Source organism: Numida meleagris, chromosome 19 (assembly GCF_002078875.1).
Source record: "Numida meleagris isolate 19003 breed g44 Domestic line chromosome 19, NumMel1.0, whole genome shotgun sequence".
NCBI lineage: Eukaryota > Metazoa > Chordata > Aves > Galliformes > Numididae > Numida > Numida meleagris.
In genome coordinates this window covers 1,302,362-1,326,625 of record NC_034427.1, presented here as the reverse complement: position 1 = coordinate 1,326,625, position 24,264 = coordinate 1,302,362, and the positions used below count along the sequence as shown (strand labels likewise).

At 47.8% G+C, this 24,264-nt stretch overlaps 1 protein-coding gene across 1 annotated transcript; it reads right to left on the bottom strand.

Moving 5' to 3' along the window:
- FAM83C (family with sequence similarity 83 member C) lies at positions 114 to 23,278 on the bottom strand. Its single transcript, XM_021416379.1, has 4 exons — positions 22,622 to 23,278; positions 16,769 to 16,936; positions 12,752 to 12,876; positions 114 to 1,536 (listed from the first exon to the last, which is right to left on the bottom strand). Exons 1-4 carry the CDS (start codon positions 23,276 to 23,278, stop codon positions 615 to 617), a joined length of 1,872 nt encoding a protein of 623 aa, XP_021272054.1. The 3' UTR covers positions 114 to 614.

The window sequence follows — 24,264 nt, the reverse complement described above, 5'->3', positions numbered from 1 at the left end:
GCGTAGCGGTGCCACCCGTGTGCCCCGAGTGCCGCCCACGTGCAGCCACCGCCCGCGTCCTCCTGGCACGGCGCTGCCGGCGCTGCTGCTGCGCATGGCGGGGGGCCCTGGCTGAGCTCGGGCTGCTCGCACCCAGCAGGGACCCAACACGGCTCCTTCCAGCAGAACAGCGCCTTTATTGTTAACATCACCCCGCGTTTGACCATTTCATTTTCAGACAGTGGATAGAGGGAGTGGGATAGCTTGGTACAAAGAGAACACGGGCTCGCCCTGGAAACCTCGGTGCCCAGTTTGCAGCTATTGCTGTGGTTTTGCTTTAGGTTCGGGGGGAAATGGGTAAGAAGTATGCAGAAGCGTGCATCATTTTTATGTCACATTGCCCCTCTTGCCATCATCTTGTAGTTGAAAATTTGAATTATTCTTGCTAATCTCATCTGAATGAGTCATCTGAATATATTAGAAATTACAGCATAACACAGACACCTTTGACACCTTTTAATAGGAATAGGACCAATTTCCCACCCATACTTTGATTTGAAGCCCCAGATACAATGATTGGTGGCAGCTGCTTGAAACTAAGACCAAAGGACACACCAGGGCCCGGGAGAACCAGGTCAGAGTTCGAACCGACTGTGTATGTGTTTGGATTTTAACTTGTTGTATTTGGTGATCAGATCCAGTTTACTGTGCCCAAGAGTCATTCTTTTCTCAGCCCCATATGCGCTGCTCTTTTCCGACAGCATGTCCTCAGTGAGTTTATCATAGGAAGGAACTACAGGCTTTTTCTCACGTTTTGGCTGGTTGTATGGAGATAGCAAGTCTAATTTCCCGTGTCCAAAACTCTGTCTTTTTTCCATCCCATAAAAACTGCTGTCATTTTCTGCTGTTGGTTCCCCAGAGGTAGCAGCAGGCCCTTTCTGCTTCGCGCTCGTCCCGGTGCTATTGGTGCCTTCTGAAAGGGACTGCAGTGTCGGCTCCTGGGTCGGTGTGGAGCAGTGGCCGCTGTTTGCCCTGTCGTCTCCTTGGTAATTAGGTTTGTAGGAACCAAAGCCAGATAGCTCTGGCTGCAAGAATGTCCTCCCTGTCATGAGATTTGATTTGTGATACAGCGCAGGTTTATTTGGAGGACTGTTAGCCGAGTCTGGTGGTTCTCCTTGCTGCGCAGGGCAAGTGGGCTTCAGAGACGTATCGTCCTTCCCCTTCTTATCACCAGAATCGAGGCTCAAATCTTGCCTATCCTGGTGAACATTGTAGCTGGAGTTTTTCATGAAGGGAGACATTTTTATGCTTTTGATGCTTACATTGGAGAGGCTGCTGGAGGCACTCAAGGTTTCTGTGTCATTCATGCAGGTGGGTTTCAAAAAGGAGTCGGCACCTTTTGAGGTGCTCTGAAATGAGGAATCCGGCACACAGAAGCTGGTCACCGCTTTGGACTCTGCATACAAGTACCGAAATTCCTTGTCAAACTCTGCGACTATTTGACCACGGAAGTGGGTCGCCAGGCTGGTGTGGACTTGGCTGCAAAGCCACGTGAAACTGCAAAAAAGGAGAAAAAAATCACAGGTAACTTCTGTTCACATAGGCACTTGGCATTGATTTTGACATTTAAGTGATTTATCGCTACCCCATTTATGTTTCTAAACTGACACTTCTTCTGAAGTATGTAAATTGAGGTTATGTGTAGCATTGGCTATACACATTACATAATTACTTTTTTAAAAAAGGTCATTTAATTTCAGCTTGATGATGTAATGAGGTGTATGAAAATATAAATAGACAAGAATTACCCTGTACAGCAAGCGTAGCAACCATTAATACGCTAGCACTAGGTTTTCTTAGCTTTACGAAGGGTGCAGAGCAGCAAATGGGCCCCGTGCTAAAAAGTACACCAGTGTGTTTCAGGCTGTTTCTTTTCCAGCTTCTTACTGCTAGCACTCTGCTTTGGACAAGCATCTTTTCCCACTCCCAGTCCCATTCGGGTGGTGGAAAGTACCAGTGAAAAGTTCATGGGCAGGCTTGTCAGTCTGTGCAGGAGGGCACTGTGGCACGTGTGGGTTGTATCCAGTGGGCAGCAGCAAGGGGACCTCCAGCTGTCTGATGATGGAGAGGTCATTGAAACACAAGTGCACGTGGCATTCATAGACTCATGGAATATTTTGAGTTAGAAGAAACCCACAAGGATCATCAGGTCCACCTCCTGGCGTCACAGAGGACCACCCAAAATTCAAACTCTGTTTCTGAGAGTGCTGTTCAAACTCTTGAATTCTGTATGGAAGGGCTCTTTCTGCCCAGCTTGCATTGCTTGCATTGCCGACATCCTAGCTCAGCATTTGGCCTGTACAGGACAGTGCATCATCCCATTTCACAGAGTGCAAGGAGAGTGTCTTGGGGGGATATCAAGGCATGCCTAGACTCCCCTTTCCTTCCCTTGCCTTGACATGTCCTTTGTTCTCATGTCCATAAGATCTGCAACATGGTGAACCCAAGGGGGCTGCTCAGGGAGGCAGGAGGGTGAGGAATGGAGATCTCAAGCTGTGTCCTGAGGAGCAGAGAAGGTCTCCAGAGCCCCACAGGGATACCACAGGACAGGAAAACTGATGATGTTTTCCATAAGTATCGCTGTAAGATTCCTGAGACTCTTTTTGTCTTTTCCTCACCATCCATTAAGAAAGATGTGGTGTTAGAAATTCATGAGTCCATTGCTCAGCAAGTCTCGTACTGCTCTTGCAGTACAATGTCTTGGGATCCTTTTGGAGAGCTTGTTATACTCTTAAAAAAAATTCAGTTTTGTCCCAGCTGATGAAGAACTTTCACTTATTACCAGTCTGCATATTTGCCTTACCTGTTTAACCCTACCTGTTGTCTGTGCCAACTGTAACTTAAAGAGCTCACGCTTAAGCAGCTTCTGCCTGCAGCATATCTACAGACAGTAACTGCGTTTCTCCTCCCAGTCCTCATTTTCCCTGATTAAACAGGGAAGTTTCATCTATATGGTAAGCTCCGCAGGCTCCTGGTCATCCCAGTCCTCAGCTTCTTCCTTTATTCTCACTGTAGTAAGCAGACTAATTGTGTTAAATAAACCAGGACCACTGTGGGTAGAAGTACCACCTTAAGGCTGCGCTATCAGTTGCTAAAGCAAGATAGCATATCTTGACTGATTAGCATAGGATGAAATCACAGAACCCATGGGAAAGCAATTACAATGGGAAGTTGCATTTGTTCTCAAGTAAATGTCATCTCAGGACAAGATGCTGACACTGTGTTTTGGGACCTCATCAGTGTTTATATTACAATACAGCAATTTGGGAACTCAGAGTGGGAAAAGCAGCTTTTGGCTTGTTCCCAAGCAGTATGCTGTCATGCTTCATAATTATGTAAGTCACAAATTACAAAACGTGTAAGAAGTAACACTCAGATCTCTGTGGGGCTAATGTGTGGTCCATGGGCAAGCTGAGAGAATTCCTTTGCATTGGTGTTTACCATGCAGGAGCTCAGGATGGTCCCTGCCCCAAACCCACCTCTATACAGAACATGAGAGGATGAGTCTCATATTGAAACCTATATAGAAGAAGTTAGAAAATATATCAACAAAACTTTTGCGGGACCACTTAACATTAACTTGAGAGCACCAAAGGACAAAGCAGCTCAACAACTACTACTACAAGGTTGCTAATATGATAATTTTTTTTTCATGTTCCAGACCATTAAGTCTCGTAATCACACAGCACAAATTAGTAGAGACTCTTCTAAAGAATAGAATTAATGGCCACGTAGGTAAATACAATATAATAGGAAAGGTGGCTTTTGTAAAGGAAAGTCATCTCTCAAAGCTATGTGAGCTCTTTGAAGAAATCTGAGAGCGCAGACAGGGGCAATTTCATGTAGTCCATATCTACTTCCTCAAAGGCATCCATCCCAGAAGCACTGCCTGCCTCCCAGTGTTGCTGCTGTTCCCATCTGTGTTACTTACAGCTATTGCCTTTCTGTACAGGAGTGCTGTGTCCACACTTCTCAGTGTTTAGAACCCAGGTGCCCCAATGCAGGGCTGACCCCACAGCATTTTGTCACCTGTAGCGTGATACAGACACTATTTGGAGTCATGTACTGAGAGGTCTATCAGCTGCTGACAACAGGCCATGAGGCTGTTGAGGACAGCCACAGGATGCTCACACAAACACCTGTGCTCACTTGAACTCCTCAGAACCACAAATGGGTTAATAGGGCTGAGCATCCATGCTCTGGGGGGCTAGGCTTGCTTCTCTTGGATTGAGAGCACCATCCTGTGAACCACGAGAGTACCCAGGTGGAAGATAACGTTGCCATCCCTGTCCATCCATGTGTACCACTTTTGCCAGGAGAGCTGGAAGCAGAGCTCAGCAAGAGGCCCACCTTGTGCTGGCTGGGAGGTTTCGTGTCTCAGAGACTCACACAGTCTAGCAGGAGCATCACTACAGCTACCCATCAAGGCTTCTGGCCTCACCTTAGCAGCAGGCAAACGACAGGGCTTGTTTAGGTTTTCCTTCCCTCTCTGGACCCCATGACTTCCACCTTCTGCCTCAGTCTTCTCCCAGCACCCTTTGGCCCAAGGTCCATGTCCCTAGAACAAGGCATGAAATACACCCAGCCCTCCCTGCCCTACCACAGGAACCTGCCTTTCCCTCACAACGGGGAACCCCCCTGTCCTTATGACTGTCCCACCTCTGATGCCTCTTATGGCTCTTCCTTCCCTCAGTCCAACTGGAGTACTACAGTTTCCTGTGCTAGTGCAACAAGCCCTGCTCGCTCCACATCCCAACAGGACCTGAAGCACCCTGACGTGATCTAAGAGCTCTGGACTTGTGCTGAGGCACAGCTCTCCTCCTTGACATCGTTTCCATGACAGCCTTGCCACCCATGGCTATACCCCCCACTACAGCTCCCACACAGCCCTGCACCAACAAACTCATGTACTTCAGCCTCTAGTGGGACATGGGACAATGTGGGCCAAGATCTGGTGTCTCTGTACGAAATAGGAACACCAGGAGTATGGCAGCCACTGGCAATGCATGGCTAGGCATAGCATGCTGCCATGCCACCCAAAGCCATCTCCTGCCAAGGACGTGGGCTGTGACAGCAGGCTGTCACTTGGTGGGACAGGGCAGGGCAAAGCAAAAGTCTCTGGTACAAACTGACAAATGTCTTGCCTCCATGAATGCCGTGGAGGAAAGAGCCAGAGAATCATAGACTCATAGAATCATAGACTGGCTTGGGTTGGAAGGGAACTTGGAGATCATTCAGTTCCACCCCACCTGCCGTGGGTAGGGCTGCCAGTCACTAAATCAGGCACGAGATCAGGCTGCCCAGGGCCCCATCCAGCCTTGGCCTTGAACACCTCTGGGGATCGGGCACCCACACTTCTGTGGGCAGCAGTGCCAGGGCCTCACCATCCTCTCAGTGAAAAATTTCCCCAACATCTAACCTAAATCTCTCCTCTTTTAGTTGTAAACTGTTCCCCCTTGTCCTATCACTATCTGTCCATGTAAAAAGTTGACTTCCCTCCTGCTTATAAGCTCCCTTTGTATGAAAGGCCGCAATGAGCTCTCCCTGGAGCCTTTTCTTCTGGCTGAACAAGCCCAACTCCCTCAGCCTAAGGCAAAGGGAAGCCACAGTGATCATTCCTGGTCTATTCTGGTATAAAAATGAAGCAGTGAGTGAAGCTAATGGGTTACAAATTCAGTGCAGACAAGAAGAGGTGCTTCCCTGCACAGCACAGCACAGAGCAAGCTGAGGATCTCCTGCCCGCAGAGCGCTGTGGATGCTGAAAGTTGACGAGGGTTCAAAAGCCATCGGATTTTCCTGCCATTATTTGCTTCCATAAGGGACTGTTGCACAGGGAGAAGCCAGCTGCGGACCTCCCCGGGGCAGGCGCCTGGGAAGGGATGGCTGGGGGACAGAGCCGGAGCAGGGCCCGGTGCAGCTCAGCCCTCGGCCAGGAGATGGAGTTCCCGCATCGCCGGGAGGCCGGGGCAGCGCCTGCCCGCTGCTCCGCGTGTTTCGGACGAGGTGCCCGCTCAGCAGCGTTTCTGACAGCGGGGTTAGCCCTTCCGTGTGCCCCTGCGGAGCCGCACGGCGGCTGGCGCTGCCGCTGCCTTCTCCCAGCCGTGTCCTGCAGATCTTTGCACTCAGCCGCTCTGCTTCAGCTGTGTCCGGCTGATAAGATACCAATTCGCAGCAGTTTTTTTTCCTGTGTAATTCCTGTGACTAGTCTGTATCGTTTTCTTGCCTGACGCTGTCTGCCAAGGCACTCTGCACTCATTCTGTGCACCAAAACAGCCTCTGTGCATCATTTCACTCATTGTTCAACGTAGGTACTACGTAGCACATTAAGCATACTTACTATACCTACCATTTCCAGACTTTTAACTTCATGTTACATTTCCTTTCTAATATCTGAGATTATAATATTCTGTTTTTATCACAGTAAGCTCTTTAAGCTCGTTTCCAATGCATTTGCAATCATTTTCATTCCTCTTTTTACATCTTTTATATGTATATATATTACAAACAGTGCAATGTATTCGGTTAATTTGGGCATCCCATTCCAGTTATCTCTTATTGCTTATTCATCCTCACTGCATTGTGCCTTGTCTCTTCCTTCTGGATTCAGTTTTTATTTGTACACCTGAGGACTTCCTCCTCTTTGATTTGGTGCTCTCTGCAAAGCTTTATACCACTTATTTGCTGGCACTTTAGTACTTTACATTTCAGCCTGGGGTTTCCTGGTTGATGCATTGTGCTTTCCATTCCCTCTGCACTCACCTTCTGCTTAATGGCAATTCATTTCTGAAGGTGACTGTTCATTGCCTTTTATCTGGAGCTCTCTCTTAAAAGCTCTTTCCTCTTGCGTGGGGCACAGCTGCCTGAGGGCACAAGCACTTCTCTCCTGAAGAAATTCCAAGCCTCCTTCAGTTTCCAACCCTTGTAGCTTTGCCTTCCCTCTGCCAAACACTTGTGTACTTGTTTTTGCCTTCCTTTGTGCTGAAGCCAGGGGTGGAGTTTTGTAACCCACTCAGCTTTCTCCCCTAATTTTTCAGTTTCATTTGTCATGTCAGCTTCAAGCCCAAGTGCTGAGTTTCTTTCAGTACAATGTAGCAAACAATGAGCTCTTTCCTCCTTGTGCCACTGGCAGGACATGTATCTGCACTTTGACCATCTTCCATTTTCAGCTGAGAAACTTCCTCCAGGGCATCACAGACAGCCCTGTAACTGCCTTCAGGCTGACAGCACCACCTCTTTTCTCTGCTCCTATCCTGGCAAATGTTTACACAAGTTTTCCTGTTAAAAATCCTGCTTAGCTCCAGCCCCATTTGCCCTTGGGCTCCTCTCTCATCTGCTGCACTTGTAAATGTCTTTGTACCCTCCAATCTGTCAGGTTAAAAAGTGCACAAGGAAACACTATTTCTTCTGGTGCCTGGAATGGTACTAACTAACTAGACACAATTGTATTTAGCATTTTAGATTATTGCTTTTTCTGTGTATCTGCTTAGCTCAATGAGCCTTGTTTTCCCTTTTCTTCACTAGCAGGAAATGTAACGGTGAAGAAGGGAAGCAAATGGAAATGCAAAGGGAATCTTATGGCTACGGATGTGGGGAGAGGTCAAAAGTTCAGGCGTGATATGAGTACCTATGTGAGGAGAAAGGATTCTCTTCTCGCAGCTGAAGAATTAAAAGACACTGAGTACCCAAGCAGTCAAGAACAGAGAAAGAAAATACCCCCCTGCAACAAGAAAAGGTGCAGTCAGACTAAGCATCTGGATGAGTTCACTGTCAGCATGGGAGAATGTACTGAAACTTGAGGGGATCCAGCATCTCAGCTCTGCTGCTATTCCATATCTGCACAAGCAGCTTCCTGACTGAGTGCACACCCATTACATCAGCAAATCAGATCCAATGGAGAGGAACTGCACGGGTCTGAATTTGAAAAGGGTCCTGAAATAAACAGTCCAAAAGGAAAGTACTCGAAGTACATACATGTGGGAAGGCTCAGGCAGGATGACAGCAAAGAATGAAGATGGGATGAAGAATAGTAGGATGAAGGACAAAGGATGGCAGAGACATTTGGATCGAAGTTATGGAGTGCTACAGAGAAGCCAATGGTCAATGCCTACATGGGTTCCCACTAACATAAAGTGGGAGTGGGTCTTGGGTGTAAAGTAAAAGAACATCTAAATAGGAAGCTAAAAACAAACAGGATCTTCTTGGTAGCCTCATAAAATGCTCCCTCTACCATGTTTAGAATGGAACAGAGAAGTAAAAGAACATTTCAGTACACGGCTATGGAAATTAAGTTAGGGAAAGGATGGTAGATTCAATAAGGAACTGGAAAAATGTTGGAATGTAGTTACTCTATGGAAGAAAGCTGAATTCCATCTTAACTTAAATGAAATTTGACTGCTGCACAATGTAACATAGAAGATCTAGGGAGGTTCTAAATGAGAATCTGGAGCAAAGCTGAGATATGCAGAAGAGTTTGAAATTGCCCACTCTAACTTAGGAATAAAAGCAAAAATGTATTCTGATGTAAGGATGGGGGAAATCAATGAAATGCCAGTAAGGATTTAGAGTCAATGAGTAACACCTGAAAAAATAAAGTTGTGATTAGAGAAGTGGTCAGTGTGGAGCAACCAGGTCAGATATATACGCAGCCACAGATTTTCTAAACTAAAGAAACAGATATTGTGGGATGCCTGAGCTGGAATGATGACTCTGACACAGCAACCATCTCAGAAAAGGAATGGGTAAAAGGGAATTGAGGAACAGTATAACTGAAGTGTAGAAATTTTACAGAAAGAATAAATAGGGGATATGTGGCTGGGGCAATGGCACAAAGCATTGAAGAAAAGTAAGTCAAATAATGTAAATAATACATCATCAAATGAAATATATCCCTGTTAGATTAAAATTCCACTCCCAAATATGGAAAATGTAGTACTGGGTCTATATTGTGAACTGACTGAGAGTGCTGATGGTACACATGGCATGCTAAGGGGCCATGTGGGCACAAGGCAGAGGAATAAAGAGATATTCAGATATATCCACATTGAACAGGGGCTGTGACTAGGAGAGCTGCAGAAACTGCACTTTGCACTCTAAAAATGACTGCTCTGGGGAGAAACTAACCAGAAAACCAACAACAGGAGAAATAGTTCCTTTGGAAACTCCACTCTGCAAAAATAATGATGACAATACGCATATCAAATATTCTTTCAGGAGCAAAATGATCCACAACAGTTATATTTAACTGAAAAGAGAAAGTGAGGAATGCTATTAAAAAGGAATTATTAAGAGTAACCAAAGAGGATGACTGCTTGAGGCAGCATGAAGATCGCTTAGAGATGCTATATTGGAGGCTCAGAGCAAATATACCTATCAAAATAAAGACATTTCAACACATCCAAATGTCACCAGAGTCAAAAGGCACAGTAAAGGAAAACACTAAAATAAATAGCCTTCAAAAAATGGAAGTCAGCAATTTTCCAATTATTAACCAGAGAATAACCTATCATTTCAATTTGAACATGGTAACAGAGGAATGGAGGTCATCAATGTGAACCTTTCAAAGAGCTACTGGAAAACTACGAAGCAGCCAGTCTTATTTCCATACTGAACAAACTGGTAGAAGCAAACAGAAAGTAGCATGATGAGATGCATAAATAACTATAATCATAATGCTGAAGACTCAGCATGTTTTTGTGGAAGAAAGCCATGCCTCAAAGCCTGCTGCCGTTCTTTGAAGGAGGCAACAGCACACAGATGTGTATGATCTGCTGGGTGTAGGATGGGTGGATTTACAGAGATTCGGACACGGTTCTTCATCAAGGACTCTTAGAACACGTAAGTGATCATGGGGTATAGAAGAAAGTCTTCCCAAGGAGTTGATTGAAGATGGGAAGCAAATGCCAGCAATAATTGTAACCTACCCACTGGAATCCCGTAGGTTTTGGAAAGCAGTGTGAAAGCAGTTCGTACCCAGTGAAACTGTCCTGGGAAAACTGGACAATATAAGAAGCAGTGAGAGGATTTTATGGTATAGTGACACTATGATAGACAAAATTCAATGTCAGTAGGTCCAAACTGCTGCAAAAGTCAAATGTTCTCCATTTATTGATGAGCTCCTGGATATAAACACGTAGGAAAGCGGTCAGAGATCCCATGGGCTGTTCTAAACAAGAAGCATTGCAGTGCTTCGCGCTGGTCAGAAAGGCAAACAGCAGACTGGGAGCTGCCACAATGGAGACAAAGGGTGAAGTACCCCTTACAGCACTATGTTAAAGTACAGCGAGTGGGGATATCCTGACCTCTTCATGCAGTTCTGGTCAATTTGTCTCCCAAAAGACAACGATAATGATTAAAGGTCTGGAAGCTCTGCGTGAGGATGCCTCAGTTCTTCAGTCATTTCTCACACAGAGCTTCCAGACCTTCAGCTGAGAAGAGATGATTCACACAGGGATTATAATGGAGGAGGATGAAGTCGTGGATGCAGTCAAGGAAATAAATAGAGAACAGTGATTTGCTGTTCTCGAGTTATGGAAATCTGGGGGCACCAAATATAATTGTACAGCGGTAGACTTAATGTAAACACAACAGATCACTTCACACAAAGCATAAATTAAATTGCATAGCTCATTGCCAGAGGGTATCGTGGAGGCCAAAGACAAAGCAATCAAGGTGGGAAAATTCTGCTGTGGGAAAGTGAACATAAGGAAGCACAGAAAACATCCAGACCTAGAGGTCCTGAAGCCTCTGATCCTTGCACACACATCTCCTGAGTGGAGTATTTGGCTTTATTCAGGAATTGGTCTCATCCTTTGAATCCCGTTTTCCCAACTGCAAGGAGAGTAATCTATCTATCTGCTATACTTGGTACAGTGCTAAGCTGCAGTGTACCCTATTTTCTCCTGTGGACTTTTTTCTGCCCAAATTCCATAGAGAGAGACAATTTCTTACAGTCCAGAACATGGGGTGGTTGGTGGGACAGCAGGGAATCAGACATAATGCCATATCCAACTGAGCAGTTATCCTCTGGAACATGAGAAGTTTCAGCTACAGCAATGTAGAGTGAGCAAGCAGGAGGCAGATCCACAGCCCTGCTCCAGGTCAGCAGGGAAATAAATAAAATGCTCCTACAGCTGTGGAGTTTAACCAGGCAGACACACCCAACTTTAGCCATTTAAAAATGAGTGCTTTCAGTTATCCAAGACCCCGGTGCAGTCAAAAGAGATGGAGCGATGTTTCCAGGCAGCGAGTCACCCTATCAATCTTAGATCCTCATCTTAGCATGGCCAAAATGCCAGCAAAGGCATTGCTCTCCATATAGTTTAAATAGAGAACCAATGAGGCCAGTTGGGATCAAGTACTTCTATTTTTCAGTGGCAGAGTTTGGTAGAAGGAGACCTCTACACTCAGGTGTGATGCAGGGGAAAGCTGCAGCTTGGAGCTCCAGCACTGGTGGGCTTGCTGGAAGGTTAATGGCTCTGGGTAGGGGATGGAAAAGAGTAAGAAAGGATGAGGGAGAGCGACAGTCAAGGAGACCTGGTGGAGGGAGGATGAAGTATTGCCAGGCACCGATGGAAATGGCCAAACCGTTTGTACTGGGGAGTTGCATTGTTTGTGGCAGATAGTACAGTGGAGGTTTCACATCCAGGGTAAGGCCAGTGCTTCAAGGGGATGAGCTGTGGAGCTGTGGAGAAAAACTTTTTGGAAGCAATAAACAATTACTTCCCAGAATTAACTAGCCTAAATGGTTTGGCCCGCAAGAAAAGGTGCCATTCAGGATGTGGGCAGGAATCATGCATGAGGCTCGGCTCAAGAGGCAGAAGTGGAAGAGCCACTTTGTAATGATGCTCACAGTACAATTTCAACCCTGTGGTGGGAGAGAGCAATCTAAATAAATGTAGCACGTGCATATTCAATTTCAGGAAAGGTGACTGGGTGAAAACTCTGAATCTACAGCAGCAGCTGAAAAATTCAGTGACTGCTGATCACTGTCAGTAAGGGTGCTAATAACAAAGCAGAGGGCATCATTTTGAGACTCCCATCCCAGGACATGCATGCAGGCAGGTCTCTGCAGCTCAAAGACACGGTGAGGTTAGAGAGGGTGCAGAGCAAGGCTGCTAAAATTACTGAAAGACCACATCTGCCTTCTGAGGAGAGACTGAAATGGCCACGGCCTTCATTTTGGATAGGAGGAGGTGTGTGGAGGCGGCTTGGAAGACTGCAAAGGCAATGGCTCAGCGATACTCCATACATGCAGCACTAGAACCAGGGGCACTGCGTGGAATCAGGAGGAGACTGTTTTAAAACAGACACACCTTGGTCACATTTACAGACAATAGATCCAAAACAGATACAGAAGGGAGTAAGGAGGGAAGCGCTCTCCATGCCTGATGCAAACGCTGCGTGTGCTGTGGGAGGAAAGATGGGGCACCACCTGACCTGCTAGGGCGCTTTGTACATCAGTAAGAAATTAAGTGATACTCATAGATAGTTGTGTCCAGGAGTTGTCAGTGTTGGCAGACAGGCAGTTAATGCTACCTGATAACAGAACAGCAAAGTAAAGCAAGCTGATGGGGTGGAGGGTGAAGCTCTGAGGTGAAAACTGACATTTCTAAGGGCAAAATGAAGAGGAACAGCTGTACACCTTTATCACGGAGAAAAGAAAATAGGAATTATTCAGTATTTTACAATTTCAGCAGTTGCTGTTTTTTCTCACCTGTATGTACCAGCAACAACTTGGTCACAGTCTATCAGGACAAACTTCTCCAGAACCTGGCCTGAAAACTTCTTGCCTGCTTTGCTGTAGTATGTGTCTCCACTCAGACATCTTATGCGCATGTTCTGAAATCAAAGAAAGCAGAGATGGTAAAGGAGCACGTACTGAACCAAACCGGAACGCTCCCCACTTCATCAGCGATGAGCTCTCAAGCGGGAGAGCTGTGCCCAGAGGTAGAATGCAGCATGGCAGCAAGTGTTTGCTGGGCCCTACATCCCACGTATTTTGTCACAATGCCTGCTTCTATAAAATAAAAATACCGGCAAATATGAACAAGCTGTTCTTAGGTACAAATGCTGCTACAAATCCTACAGATCATTTCTGAAGTACGTAAGACTATCTACAGTTTATTCCAGAATATTGCTAATACTCAGCTAACCTCACTAATTTCTAACTCTGGATTAAAACTAATTTCAGACCCATGCTGGAGCACCTTCCTATGAGGAGAGGTTGAGGGAACTGGGCTTGTTTAGTTTGGAGAAGAGAAGGCTCCGGGGAGACCTCATTGTGGCCTTCCAATACTTGAAGGGAGCACATAAACAGGAGGGGGAACAACTGCTTACATGGGTGGATAGTGATAGGACAAGGGGGAATGGTTTTAAACTAAGACAGGGGAGATTTAGGTTAGATATCAGGAGGAAGTTTTCCACACAGAGGGTGGTGACGCACTGGAGCAGGTTGCCCAAGGAGGCTGTGGATGCCCCGTCCCTGAAGGCATTCAAGGCCAGGATGATATGGCTCTGGGCAGCCTGGTCTGGTGGTCGGCGACCCTGCACTCAGCAGGGGGTTGAAACTCATTTGGGGTGCTTTTCAACCCAGGCCATTCTAGGATTCTATGATTGAGTATATTGTTCTGATTTTACATACTGACAGGCTTCTTAAAAAAATATTGCCCAGTATAAAAGATTTACAGAAAAGTAGGCCCATGTTTTAAGAATTACCTTTTATCAGTATATTTTAAAATGATAATAACATTTTATGTGGCTGTACTCAGGTGAAACAGAGCTGATTCTCATCTGTCTTAAGAACTTCCCTGATCCAGCTTCAGCCATGAAACCTGCTGTCCAGTTCAAAATAGGAAACGAGGCTCCTGGTATCCAGCAGGAGCCTTTGTCTTAAGGTGAGGTTTTTGCCAGTAATAGGAGTTATTTGCACCTCAGGTGGGGCAAGCAGCAGAGAACAGCTGCTGGAAGCAGTTGCTGGACAGGTCTATAGGAAACAGTGCCAAACAAAACATCGCAAATGTAAATAAGCTCCGTGAGGCTGCACCTCCAGTCACCTGCCAACCTATCCCCCTCTGCCCCTCCAGGCCAGGTCATGGCCACCTGCAGTGGTCTTGGCATGCCAGGAGCTGCCACAGACTGTCCCCACTGCATGTGGGGAGGTGTATCTCTCCATGGGCAGCTCATCCCTGCCCAGCGCCAGCATCCGCAGACGGAGCCCTGTGGCTGCAGTGGTCACTACTGGGTGGCATGAGCCCATGGGATGTTTTGCCCCTCTGCAGCAGTGGGTGCTGGCCCACACCACGCAGCACCTTGCAGTCCGGCTAGAAAGCAGTTTTCAACAGCCACTGCCAGGCTGAAGACAAAGGACAAAGGTGTAGATGTGGCACTTCGGGACGTGGTTTAGTGGGCATGGTGGTGATTGTTTGACTGTTGGACTAGATGATCTTAGTGGTCTTTTCCAACCTTGATGATCCTATGATTCTATGGCAAACAGTTGTGATTTGCCTTCTGTTGTGTTCACTGAAACTTTTAGAAAGAACAGAGATGAAGCTTCACAAGCTTTGCACTGTGGGTCCCACTTATTCTTGCAATGCAGAACACGTCATGAATTGTCAACTATGAGAAGGGGTGAACTCTTTCCCCACGAAGACAGTTCGGCATTGAAACATGTTACCAGGGCAGCTTGTGCCATCTTCATGCTGGGAGATTTCCAGACTGACCTCCCAGGTGACCCTGCTTTGAGCAGGGAGTTGGACTTGATGACTTCCTGAGGTCCCTTCCAACCTGAATTGTTCTGTGGTACTATGGAAAGCCAGCACAAGTTGCTGAAACAGAGCAAGATATGCTTGAGGTGATCACCTAATCCTGTTGCCATTCAATTCGGGGATTTTTTTTCTTCCAGTGCAGTGGTTTTAATAATAGTGGTTCTCACAGAGAGGAGCTTCCTCTCCTCCCACATAAGTTGAAATCACTACAAGTAAGAGATATCCCATAGATTTATTTCCATAGATCACCTTCACTCCCTCTCTCCTTTCCAAGGCCAGGTGAGTTTCTGACATCTGGCTCAATTTTTCCATCCTCTTCTTCCCCTTGGCAATCCTAACCCTGAACTGTCCAAGCAAGATGAGAATCCTGCAGTCTTGCAGGAAACCCAGACCACCATGTGTCACTGTCACTCGGCTTACTTCAGCTTCAATACGTATCCATCATATCCATTTGAAAATAATACAGAAATCTGCTGCTGGGACCACTGCCAATACTTGATGCACTACTGTCAGATCTGCTGATGCTCAGCAGCAAGATTCGACACCATTAGGCTCACACAAAGTAGAAGTAGAAGCTCACACTTCTTAGAATTAAGAAGTTGAGGAACTGCCCCAAATTCCCCATTACACTCAAAGTTGTCATTAATTATTCCAGATGGAGATTTACCATCATATCCGGTAAACAGAACCCAGAACCAGGAATAAAATATGTACGTTCATTCCGGTTTGATGTGAATATCAAGCACGTGTGTTAATGTACTGCTTGAGATGGAGCAGCCTAAGGGGCACTTCACATTGAAACCTGCAGATGAGTCACTGAATGGGGGAGGCAAGCGTTAATTAGCCATTAAAGCACAAGACATGACATCAGGTCTAACAAAAAGACATAGGCATCTCCATAGGTGTAAACCACTGCCAATTTTAATTTAAAACAATGGCCAGATTCTTCGATAAGAAGCAAATAAAATAAATTTTGAACAAGTGGCATTTATCTGGATTGGCGAGGTGACATCAGTGATGCATTTGTTTATGAATCCAAACATGCTCTGGCATGAAAGAGCTTTCTCTAATAGCTGCCATCGCAAGAGGCAAGATGAAATGGATCTGGCTTGTGAGAACTCAGATAGGACAGAGCGTCACCAACACAGGGAAAGAAAGCTACATCTCTAAATTAAACTTTGTGTAGAGTGGTTAAAAATGAGGAGAAATTTAGATGTTTGCAATTGTGCCTATCTGTATTTTAAATGCTATAAAACGTTATTTTTCTGCTATCCCTTGGTGAGGGAAAAATGGAATGGATGGCTGGAAGAGTACCAGCCAGGTACCATGCCAGGGAAGGCACGATGGAAGGAGCACAGCTGGTAGTGTTGGCCTTGTAAGGCTAACAAATGACATCAAAATCGTCCTCCACTGGGAGATGATAGCCAGAAAGGTTATATGGGGGACAGCATGATACTGGGGTACGTTTCTGAGCCAAGAGAGCTTGTCTCACTGCAACATTAACTCCTAGTGCTCGCCTGCACTGGGCACCGCACACCATTGCTGATGGACACCCCACTGAGCGGGGAATCAGGCTCTTCACAAATCCTTCACAATCTCAGGGGCCAAATAGAATCACAAAGCCCAGAAATAAATCCTGACATGACATTTTTAACATCTGGTTTTACACCGACTGCATGCAATAGGGCTAGGAGGAAATGGTGGATTCTGCGTCAAGACACCCAAAGGGGCACACAGCTTTCCTTCCCCACGCAGCTATTGTGCTACAGCAGCTCTGGACAGAACCTAAAGCTGATCTGAGGGATCCGAGCCATTGAAGTCCTGCAATTCAGTTTCCTAGGGCAAGGACTGAGAGAGGTCAATGGGTCGGTCCCGGCGGCCAGGCCGAGTGAAGAGGACAAAGGGTTCATGGTTTTTATCAATTCCAGGACTTGGTTATTACATCTAGAGTGCGACTGAAAACTTACTGGGAAGCTGTCCTGAGTGAGAGACATTTTATTGCACATTTCCACAAAATGCTTCAAGTACTCTTCATCCAGGATCAGGTAAACAGGAACATGCCGTCTGCTGGAGGCCTCCAGCAGGTCACACAGTATTTCCATGTCTGTAAACAAATCCATCACAATTGCTATTACCTAGACAGGAGAAAAAGAAAAAAGGAAAAGAAAAAAGAAAAGACAGTTGAAATCTCATGCACAAATGAATTGTAGTTTAAACTACGGATTAAGTATTAAAATCTCCAAAGTTACTGAGTATCAATGGCCATATGAGTGAAGACTGCTTCTGAAACTTTGTATTTAACAGCCCTTAGCCCACCACAGCAGATAAAATCACTCTTAATAACAACGGAGACATTCCCTGTCCTGCTACCTCCTGCCTCATCTGTCCGTCCTTCACAGAAAGAAATAGCTGAAAGGGTTATGCATGTGCACAAACTCAGTGTCATTGGTGCAACAGGTATGTATCGCCTTAAGCAAATGTGCCAGAAACATAGCTTACAAACAGGAAGAACTGAGACTGACCAAAATCATGATTCATTTGGTGTAAGAATGACTCCATAGATGACTAGCGTGTTAACCTAGAGAAGTATGCTTTCTTCACGAGGAGCACACTGGCAGGTAAAGGAGAAGGTATGTAGCTCAAGTATGTGTATGTCCTTGTTCCGAGATCACATCCTATGGACACCAAACAGAATCATGGAACATGCATGGGAAGGTCCCTTCCCCTTCCCCTCCTGCTAACACAGCTGAGGATGCAGCTGGTCCTCCTTGGCACAAGGGCACAACGGTGACCTCTGCTTAACTTCTTATCCATCAGCACCCCTTTCCTTCTAGGACTTTCTTCCAGAAAGCTGTTTCCTAGGCTGTTGCCTCCCCCCTCACCCCCCAACAATGTCCTGATCTATGTAGCTATCTCCTCCTACAGGCAAGTCTGTATTTGTCTTTCCTGAAATTCATGAGGTTTCCATCAGCCAATTTCTGTAGCCTGTTGATGTCCTTCTGAACAGAAATTCTACCTTCCAGCTTATTGACTGCTCTTAATTTCATATAGCCTGCAAGCATGCTCAGGCTGTACTCTATCTCATCATCCAGATCATTAGCAAAGAGGTGAAGCAGTACTGGCTCCAGCACTGACCACCGGGAAACACCATTAGTTAGGCTTTGAACCACCTGAGTGCAGCCATCAAGCCCATTTCTTTTCACCCATCTCGTGGTCCACCTGCCCAAACCATGTCTCACCAGTTTGCTGTAAGTAAACGACAGGACACTGTGTCAAGTCTTTGTTAAAGTCAAGGAGCATGGTGCCTGCTGCTCCTCCCTCATCTGCACCGCTTGTCATTTTCTCCCCGAAGGAATCGTGTCAGATCGGAGCAATGTGTGCTGGCGTTCACATTCATATTTTGCTCTTCCTGTACCTGGAGTTATATTCCAGGAGGATTTGCTCAGCACTTTCTTCCTGAGGAGTGAGGTGAGGCTGACATGCCTGTAATTCCCTGGACTCTCCTTACCATTTGGATGGGTGTGGCGTTTGCCCTTTTCCAGCCATGAATAACTTCTCCCAATTGCAATGCCATTTCAAAGATGATAGAAAGTGGCCTCACCATGACATCAGCAGGCTGAAGGTAGTGAGAAGCATCTTCAGCTTCCCAAACTGACACTGCTGCTGTGCTGTCAGCAGTGGGTACTGCTGAGATCCCCACAGAAGAGCAGGACTTGGCCTTATCTTTCCACATTTCAAGGTTTGGCAATTTAGCCAAATGGCTTTGGTAGGCTACTCATCCTCTAATGAAAAACCATCAAGGAAAAATCTATAGCTTAAACTTTGTGTAGGGCGGCAGGTAGGTCCATCTCTGACACTCTTGCCTCGTGATAGCCCAGTTCATCTCCAGCTCAGCTCCTGGGGCAGGTTTGAGTCCTGACGCACTCAGGAGAGGCTGATACTTCTCTGGCCCTGGCTCCTCCATGCTGAGGCCCCATAGGTGCCAGGTGGGTGCAGCAAGTCACATCAGCTTGCTTTTCTCTACCATATGTCACAGAATCCAGGATTTTTGCACAGCAGCACAGCCCCTGTGCAGTGCTCGCTGCGAGAGGGATGCAGCGGAGTAGGTGCTGCTATGGCTGCGTGTGGCTGTGGCACCCGGTGCTCTGGGCTGGAGTGCAGCTGGCTGCCAGGCAGATCTGCAGCTCCTGGCAGAGCTGTGGCAGAGCTCTGGCGTCGCTGCGGGAGTAGGTGCCTCAGGCAGCTGGGCAGCATCTTGTGCAAGCTGGGTGGAGCCCCACGCCATAGCCAGACTCATGTTTTCCGAAACGGGTCTTCACTTGGCATCAGGAGGTGGAAGAAGTGCTGGCTCCATTGATGCCCTCCTCGCATGGTAGGTTTGCACCTGGTGGTGCTGGTGAGCATCCAAAGCCAATGTCAGGGGAGAAGAAGGCTGGCAGCCCCACCTGCACAGCGCATTGCAGGGGGACAGAGGGGTGGATGTGCCCTAGCACAGCCCCACATGGTGGAGGAGCAGGCGCCCTTGGTGGGGCTGCTTGTGCTGAGCGTGGGTGCCACAGGGCAACTGCAGCTCCATTAACATATCCTCTTGGTAAACAAGGCAGGCAGCTCTAATAATAACATCAGCTCAAAGCCGAAGTCTTAGCAGCCTTTCAGCATCCAAAGGGAGGCTACAAGAAAGAAGGGGACGGGCTCTTCAGCAGGTCTGTTGCGAGACGACAAGAGGAAAATGTTTCAAACAAGAAGAGAGGAGATTTCGATTGGATGTAAGGAAGACATTTTTTACAGTGAGGGTGGTGAGGCACTGGCACAGGTTGCCCAGAGAGGTGGGGGATGTCCCATCCCTGGAGACATTCAAGGTCACACTGGACGGGGCTCTGAGCACCTGATGGAGCTGTGGGTGCCCTTGTTCACAGCAGAGGAGTTGGACCAGATGGACTTCAAGAGTCCCTTCCAACTCAAACAAATAATCGTTGATTCTATACGTCTTGGGGGATGAAGGCCTTGGAAGTCTTCACCTTTAAGCTTTCCTAAAAGTGAGATTTAAAGCCTCAAAGCTCCAGCACTGAAAGTTAGGTACCTGAATCCTCTCTCTCGTTCAGGCTCCTGCCACCTTGTATCTCAAGTTTACAAGCATTTAAGTCACCCCGGGCTTACAGACCTAAGTGCTGCATGTCCATGGGCCCAGAGGTGGGAGCTGCTCGGCTGGGGCTGGCTCAGGGCCTCCCTGCTCCTCACCAAGACACCGCAACGACACAGCTGCCCACGGGCTCTGGAAAATTCACACCTTGCTGTTGTAGGGTTAAATCATGATGTTTCTGCATCAACTTCTGGAAACTCAAATTCAGCAATTACTGCAGTCATCACTTTGGGAATTACAGCACTTAGCAGCACCCTGCTGGGGCTGCCATCTGTCTGGTTTCTAACCAGCACAGCTGGTTTTACTGGTATTTGCCAATAGCAGTGTGGTTTGAGCCATTACCGCAGTGCTGCCATTGGAAGCAATACATTGCCTCTCTGGGGGACCATCAAGAACCCTTCTGCTGTCACTCATAGATGCAGACAGCTGGGGTCCAAGGCGTGCAGGACGGGTGAGCGGAGCGTGGGCAGTACAAACAGCTCACCCCACAGAAGGATATTCTGACAGCATTATCAAATGCAGGCTAAGGTGTGGCTGCGCTGCATCTTCTTATGTCTGCAAAAGGAAAAGCTCTAATCTGAAAATGCACCTCCAAAGAAGCTGATAAATGCAGCCAAGTAGAAAAACAAACCGCACCAGCAAAAAGGACCAATGAAACAAACGCCCATTTTGATGATTTGTCAGTACAAACATGCTGTTGCAAAATATGCAGAAAATATTTGCAGAATATTGCAAAGTAGCAAGCGGCTCTGCACAGCTGCTGCCGGCACTTCAGGCAAAAGGTGCTTCTGCCTCTGGTCGCTCTTTTAATATTGAAAGACGTACATGTAACATCCTTTTGGGTGGTTTGAAGAGCAAAATGACTCAGTAACTACTTAAAGATGTGTAACTGGGGTTGTGAATGAGCTGGAACTGCCGTCAGCCAGAGTTAATCATGGGAAGTGCTGGCGGGCTGCTAACAGAAGCCAGCAGAACGCAGCAAAGAGCCAACAGATGGCTGAAACCTCATTATCATGTTGCATACGACAGTCAAAAACGCCACATGAAAATCTCCAGCTTGTACACAACGAGCTGAAGAATGTCAGTGCTTTTCTGAGCCAAGCAAAAACAAAGAGCGCAGAATGCTCTTAGATATATAAAAAATCCCTGATGTGCAGCCTCTCTGCAGCAGCAGGAAAGCTCCAGTGAGCTGGAAAGCAGCAGGATATTTTTTGTGTGTTTAAAGGGTCAGAATGTTGTCAGAGATCTGGGACACGTGCTAAGAAAGAAGGGGATGTTCCTTGGAGTCATTCACTTTGCGCGTTCTACCATGACCGTGCCTTAATCCCCAGTGCTGAAAAGCATCACGGGACTTTTCAGGTCATGGAAGGTGCCATCAACCTGCTGCCATAAGGGCAAACAGAGCGCTTTGTTGGCTACTTCCTGGATGAAACTTCCTCTATTTACCTACAGGGCGCTATCGAAGCTCAGCATGGAGCGTTGCAGCCAAACAGTCTTCCTTTGGGCAAAAACTGGAGATTTCCACTTTGTGCCCAAGTTTCAGATACCTGCGGCTGTCTGGTGCTGTTACAATACTGCACGGCCACAGCTTCACCCACTGGAGACAGCGCAACTGTGCTCACTCTGTTCTGCAGGTGGTGGTAAAGGTAACACCCTCCTTCATTCTGCTGTTGGCGTTCCGGACACAGCTAACGTCCGGGCTTACCAGTTCTGCAGTTCTGCTTTCACTACTGGGCATTTAAGGAATGACTGTCAAGTTAAACAAGAAATTACGGGGGTGATAAGAGTAACTGCCTAGGAGCTGACTGATTAGAAGTGAACTTCGCACTGGAAGTTAACTCAATATCCGCGAAGTTGTGAAATAAAATAGCACAAAAGAAAATGAATGTGGAAGAGATTAAAAGAACTATAAAGCAGCTAAGGTTCATAAAAGCTGGAAACGTGTCTGAAATACAGCAGCTTGACTTGCTGCTTCAGCACGCTGTATGACGGCAAAGTAAAGAGAAGCAAGAAGGAAATCCCCAGCAGGACTGTGCTTGATAGGCAAATGCTGCGGCTGTGAGGTGCTGATGGCATCCAAGGGCTGGAGATCCCACCCAGCAGGAGCTGCACCACGGGGTAAAACAGGCCGAGCATCCTCATCCCAGAGCAGCACAGACATCGAATCTGAAGACACGAGGATGTGTTCTAGCCTACCCAAACTGCAGGTAAGGCCTTTTCATCGTGCAGGTTTGCTCTGGTCCTACGTTCTTCCGCAGCAAACCCCCAGTGCCGTCCTCCTGTCCCACCTTGTGAGGAGTCCAGAGGCCAAGACAGCCCTGACCCGATGCTGCGTGGTGGGGGCAAATGGGGCTCAGCTGCGGGCGGAGCACAACCGAGCACCAACGCTGCACGCCCCGCTGCCTGCTGCGGGCTTTGGCACCGCGCTCTGCACACCCGCAAGCACAGACAGAATGCCTTAAAGCGCACTGCCTAGATGACATGAAATCCCAGGGGGAAAGAAATTACAGGGAAGGAAAGGAGTGGGAACAGCCACAGATCTGATAGAGAAAGAGCAGTCACACCATGCCAGGCTTCCAGACAGCAGCAGCTCGGAGCAGGCAGCGTGCAGCTGTAGGACCAGTGACCGAGACTTGTGCTGGGGCAGGAGAGCCCTGAGCGGACACTGCGCTATACATACCGTCCGTGCCCGGCTGATCAGAGACCGGAGCAAATCCTTAATGCTGTTAGCTTTGTTTCTTTGAAAAATGATGGTGGCTTGAGTCTGTCCCGACATCGTGAGGAGCGGCATCCCCGGCCAGCCCAGCTCCAGCTCCGGAGGGTGCACATCAGACATGAGCGGAAAGTAGGTGCCAGAGGTCAGCTCGGAGTAGAGGGAGGACCTGTCTCCATCACCAGGGTCACCCTCTTTGTCTCTCCTTGCACTGGGCTCCGGAAAGCTTTGGCTTCTCTGCTGGCTCATATATTCCATGTCCAGGGTGGAAAGAAAAGGCAGTTCCCGTTCCTCGGCGATGGCACTCATGTAGCCGCGCTCCCCCTGCTCCAGAAAGGCGTCGACGGCCAGCCTGGCTGTCTCGCTGTGCTGGAGCACCAGCGGGGTGGGCTCCCTCCACCACGGCTTCTTCAGCTGCTCCAGGCGGTTCTTCAGCGGCCCCGACACCCCTTGCTGGCTCCCATAGCTGCGGTGGAACTGAGGCCTCACCTCTACTGCCAGGTAGTTGAACATGACCAGAACTAAGCAGTGCCTCTCCAGCTGTGCTAGTCCACTGAGGGACTCCCGGTAATTTCCGGCCCTCTCGTGCCCTCCCGAGTTCCTCCCAACAGGTTCCTTCAGCATTCAGCATGAGCTCCACTCCTTCGCGCGTTAATCACCAGGTACAGCCTCCCACCCCGGGGGAGGAGCTGCTCCCCGGCTCCGCTCAGCCCCGCCAGCACACACCTGGCAGCGGCGCTGGGAGATCCCTTCTGCACGGGGAGGGAGGTCGGCTCTCCCAGCCGCTCCTTCCCTCTCCCAGTCCCTGATTCATGCACTGCCCTCCCCTCTGCTCCTGACAGGTCCCCACCCTTGGCCAAGCAGGCTCCAACCTGTTTTGTCCCTCCTTGTGCTCACAGTGGAAATGCAGATGCTGAAACTTGTTCCTGCTTGAAATCTGTTCCAAATCAAACATGCTTCTCGGTGGCAGCTGTAACGAAACACAAATACCCCCAGTGGGTGATGAGGCTCAGTTTCCCCAAACCATCGCTGCTCTCCTGCTCAGCATTTCCTGGGAGCCTGGGCTCTGCCACATGGCACCCAGCACAGAAGCCGAAACACCAACTTCATAGAATCATAGGAGTGTTGAGTTGGAAGGGACCCTTAAAGGTCCCCTAGTCCAACCCCCTGCCACGAACAGGGACAGCTGCAGCTCCATCTGGTGCTCAGAGCCTTCTTTGGTGTCACAAGGCCCTGGTATTTACCTGGAACGTGGCAGGAGCCTCAGCCCAGTCTGTGTCATTAGATACTGCAGGCTATGAGAGCAGTAGCTTGTTTGGTGTTCCAGCATTTCACTGTGATTACCTCGAGGAAGGGATCGTTCAAACCAGGTCTGAGCCTGGTGCACTGTGAGTTACGGTACTGTCCACGTTCTGTGTCTTTTGGGATTAGTTAACTCCAGTGTACCAAGAGGTTATTTTCGGAAAAACAGTACAGACCAGCATTAATACAGGACTTAAAACACTGCGTTAAGAACGCGCCCAGAACACAGCGCACTGCAGGAAAAGCTGTGCACGGGAGGTGCACCAAAGTCCCCGGGCTGCAGCCAGAACCTTCTCCCCACCACCTCC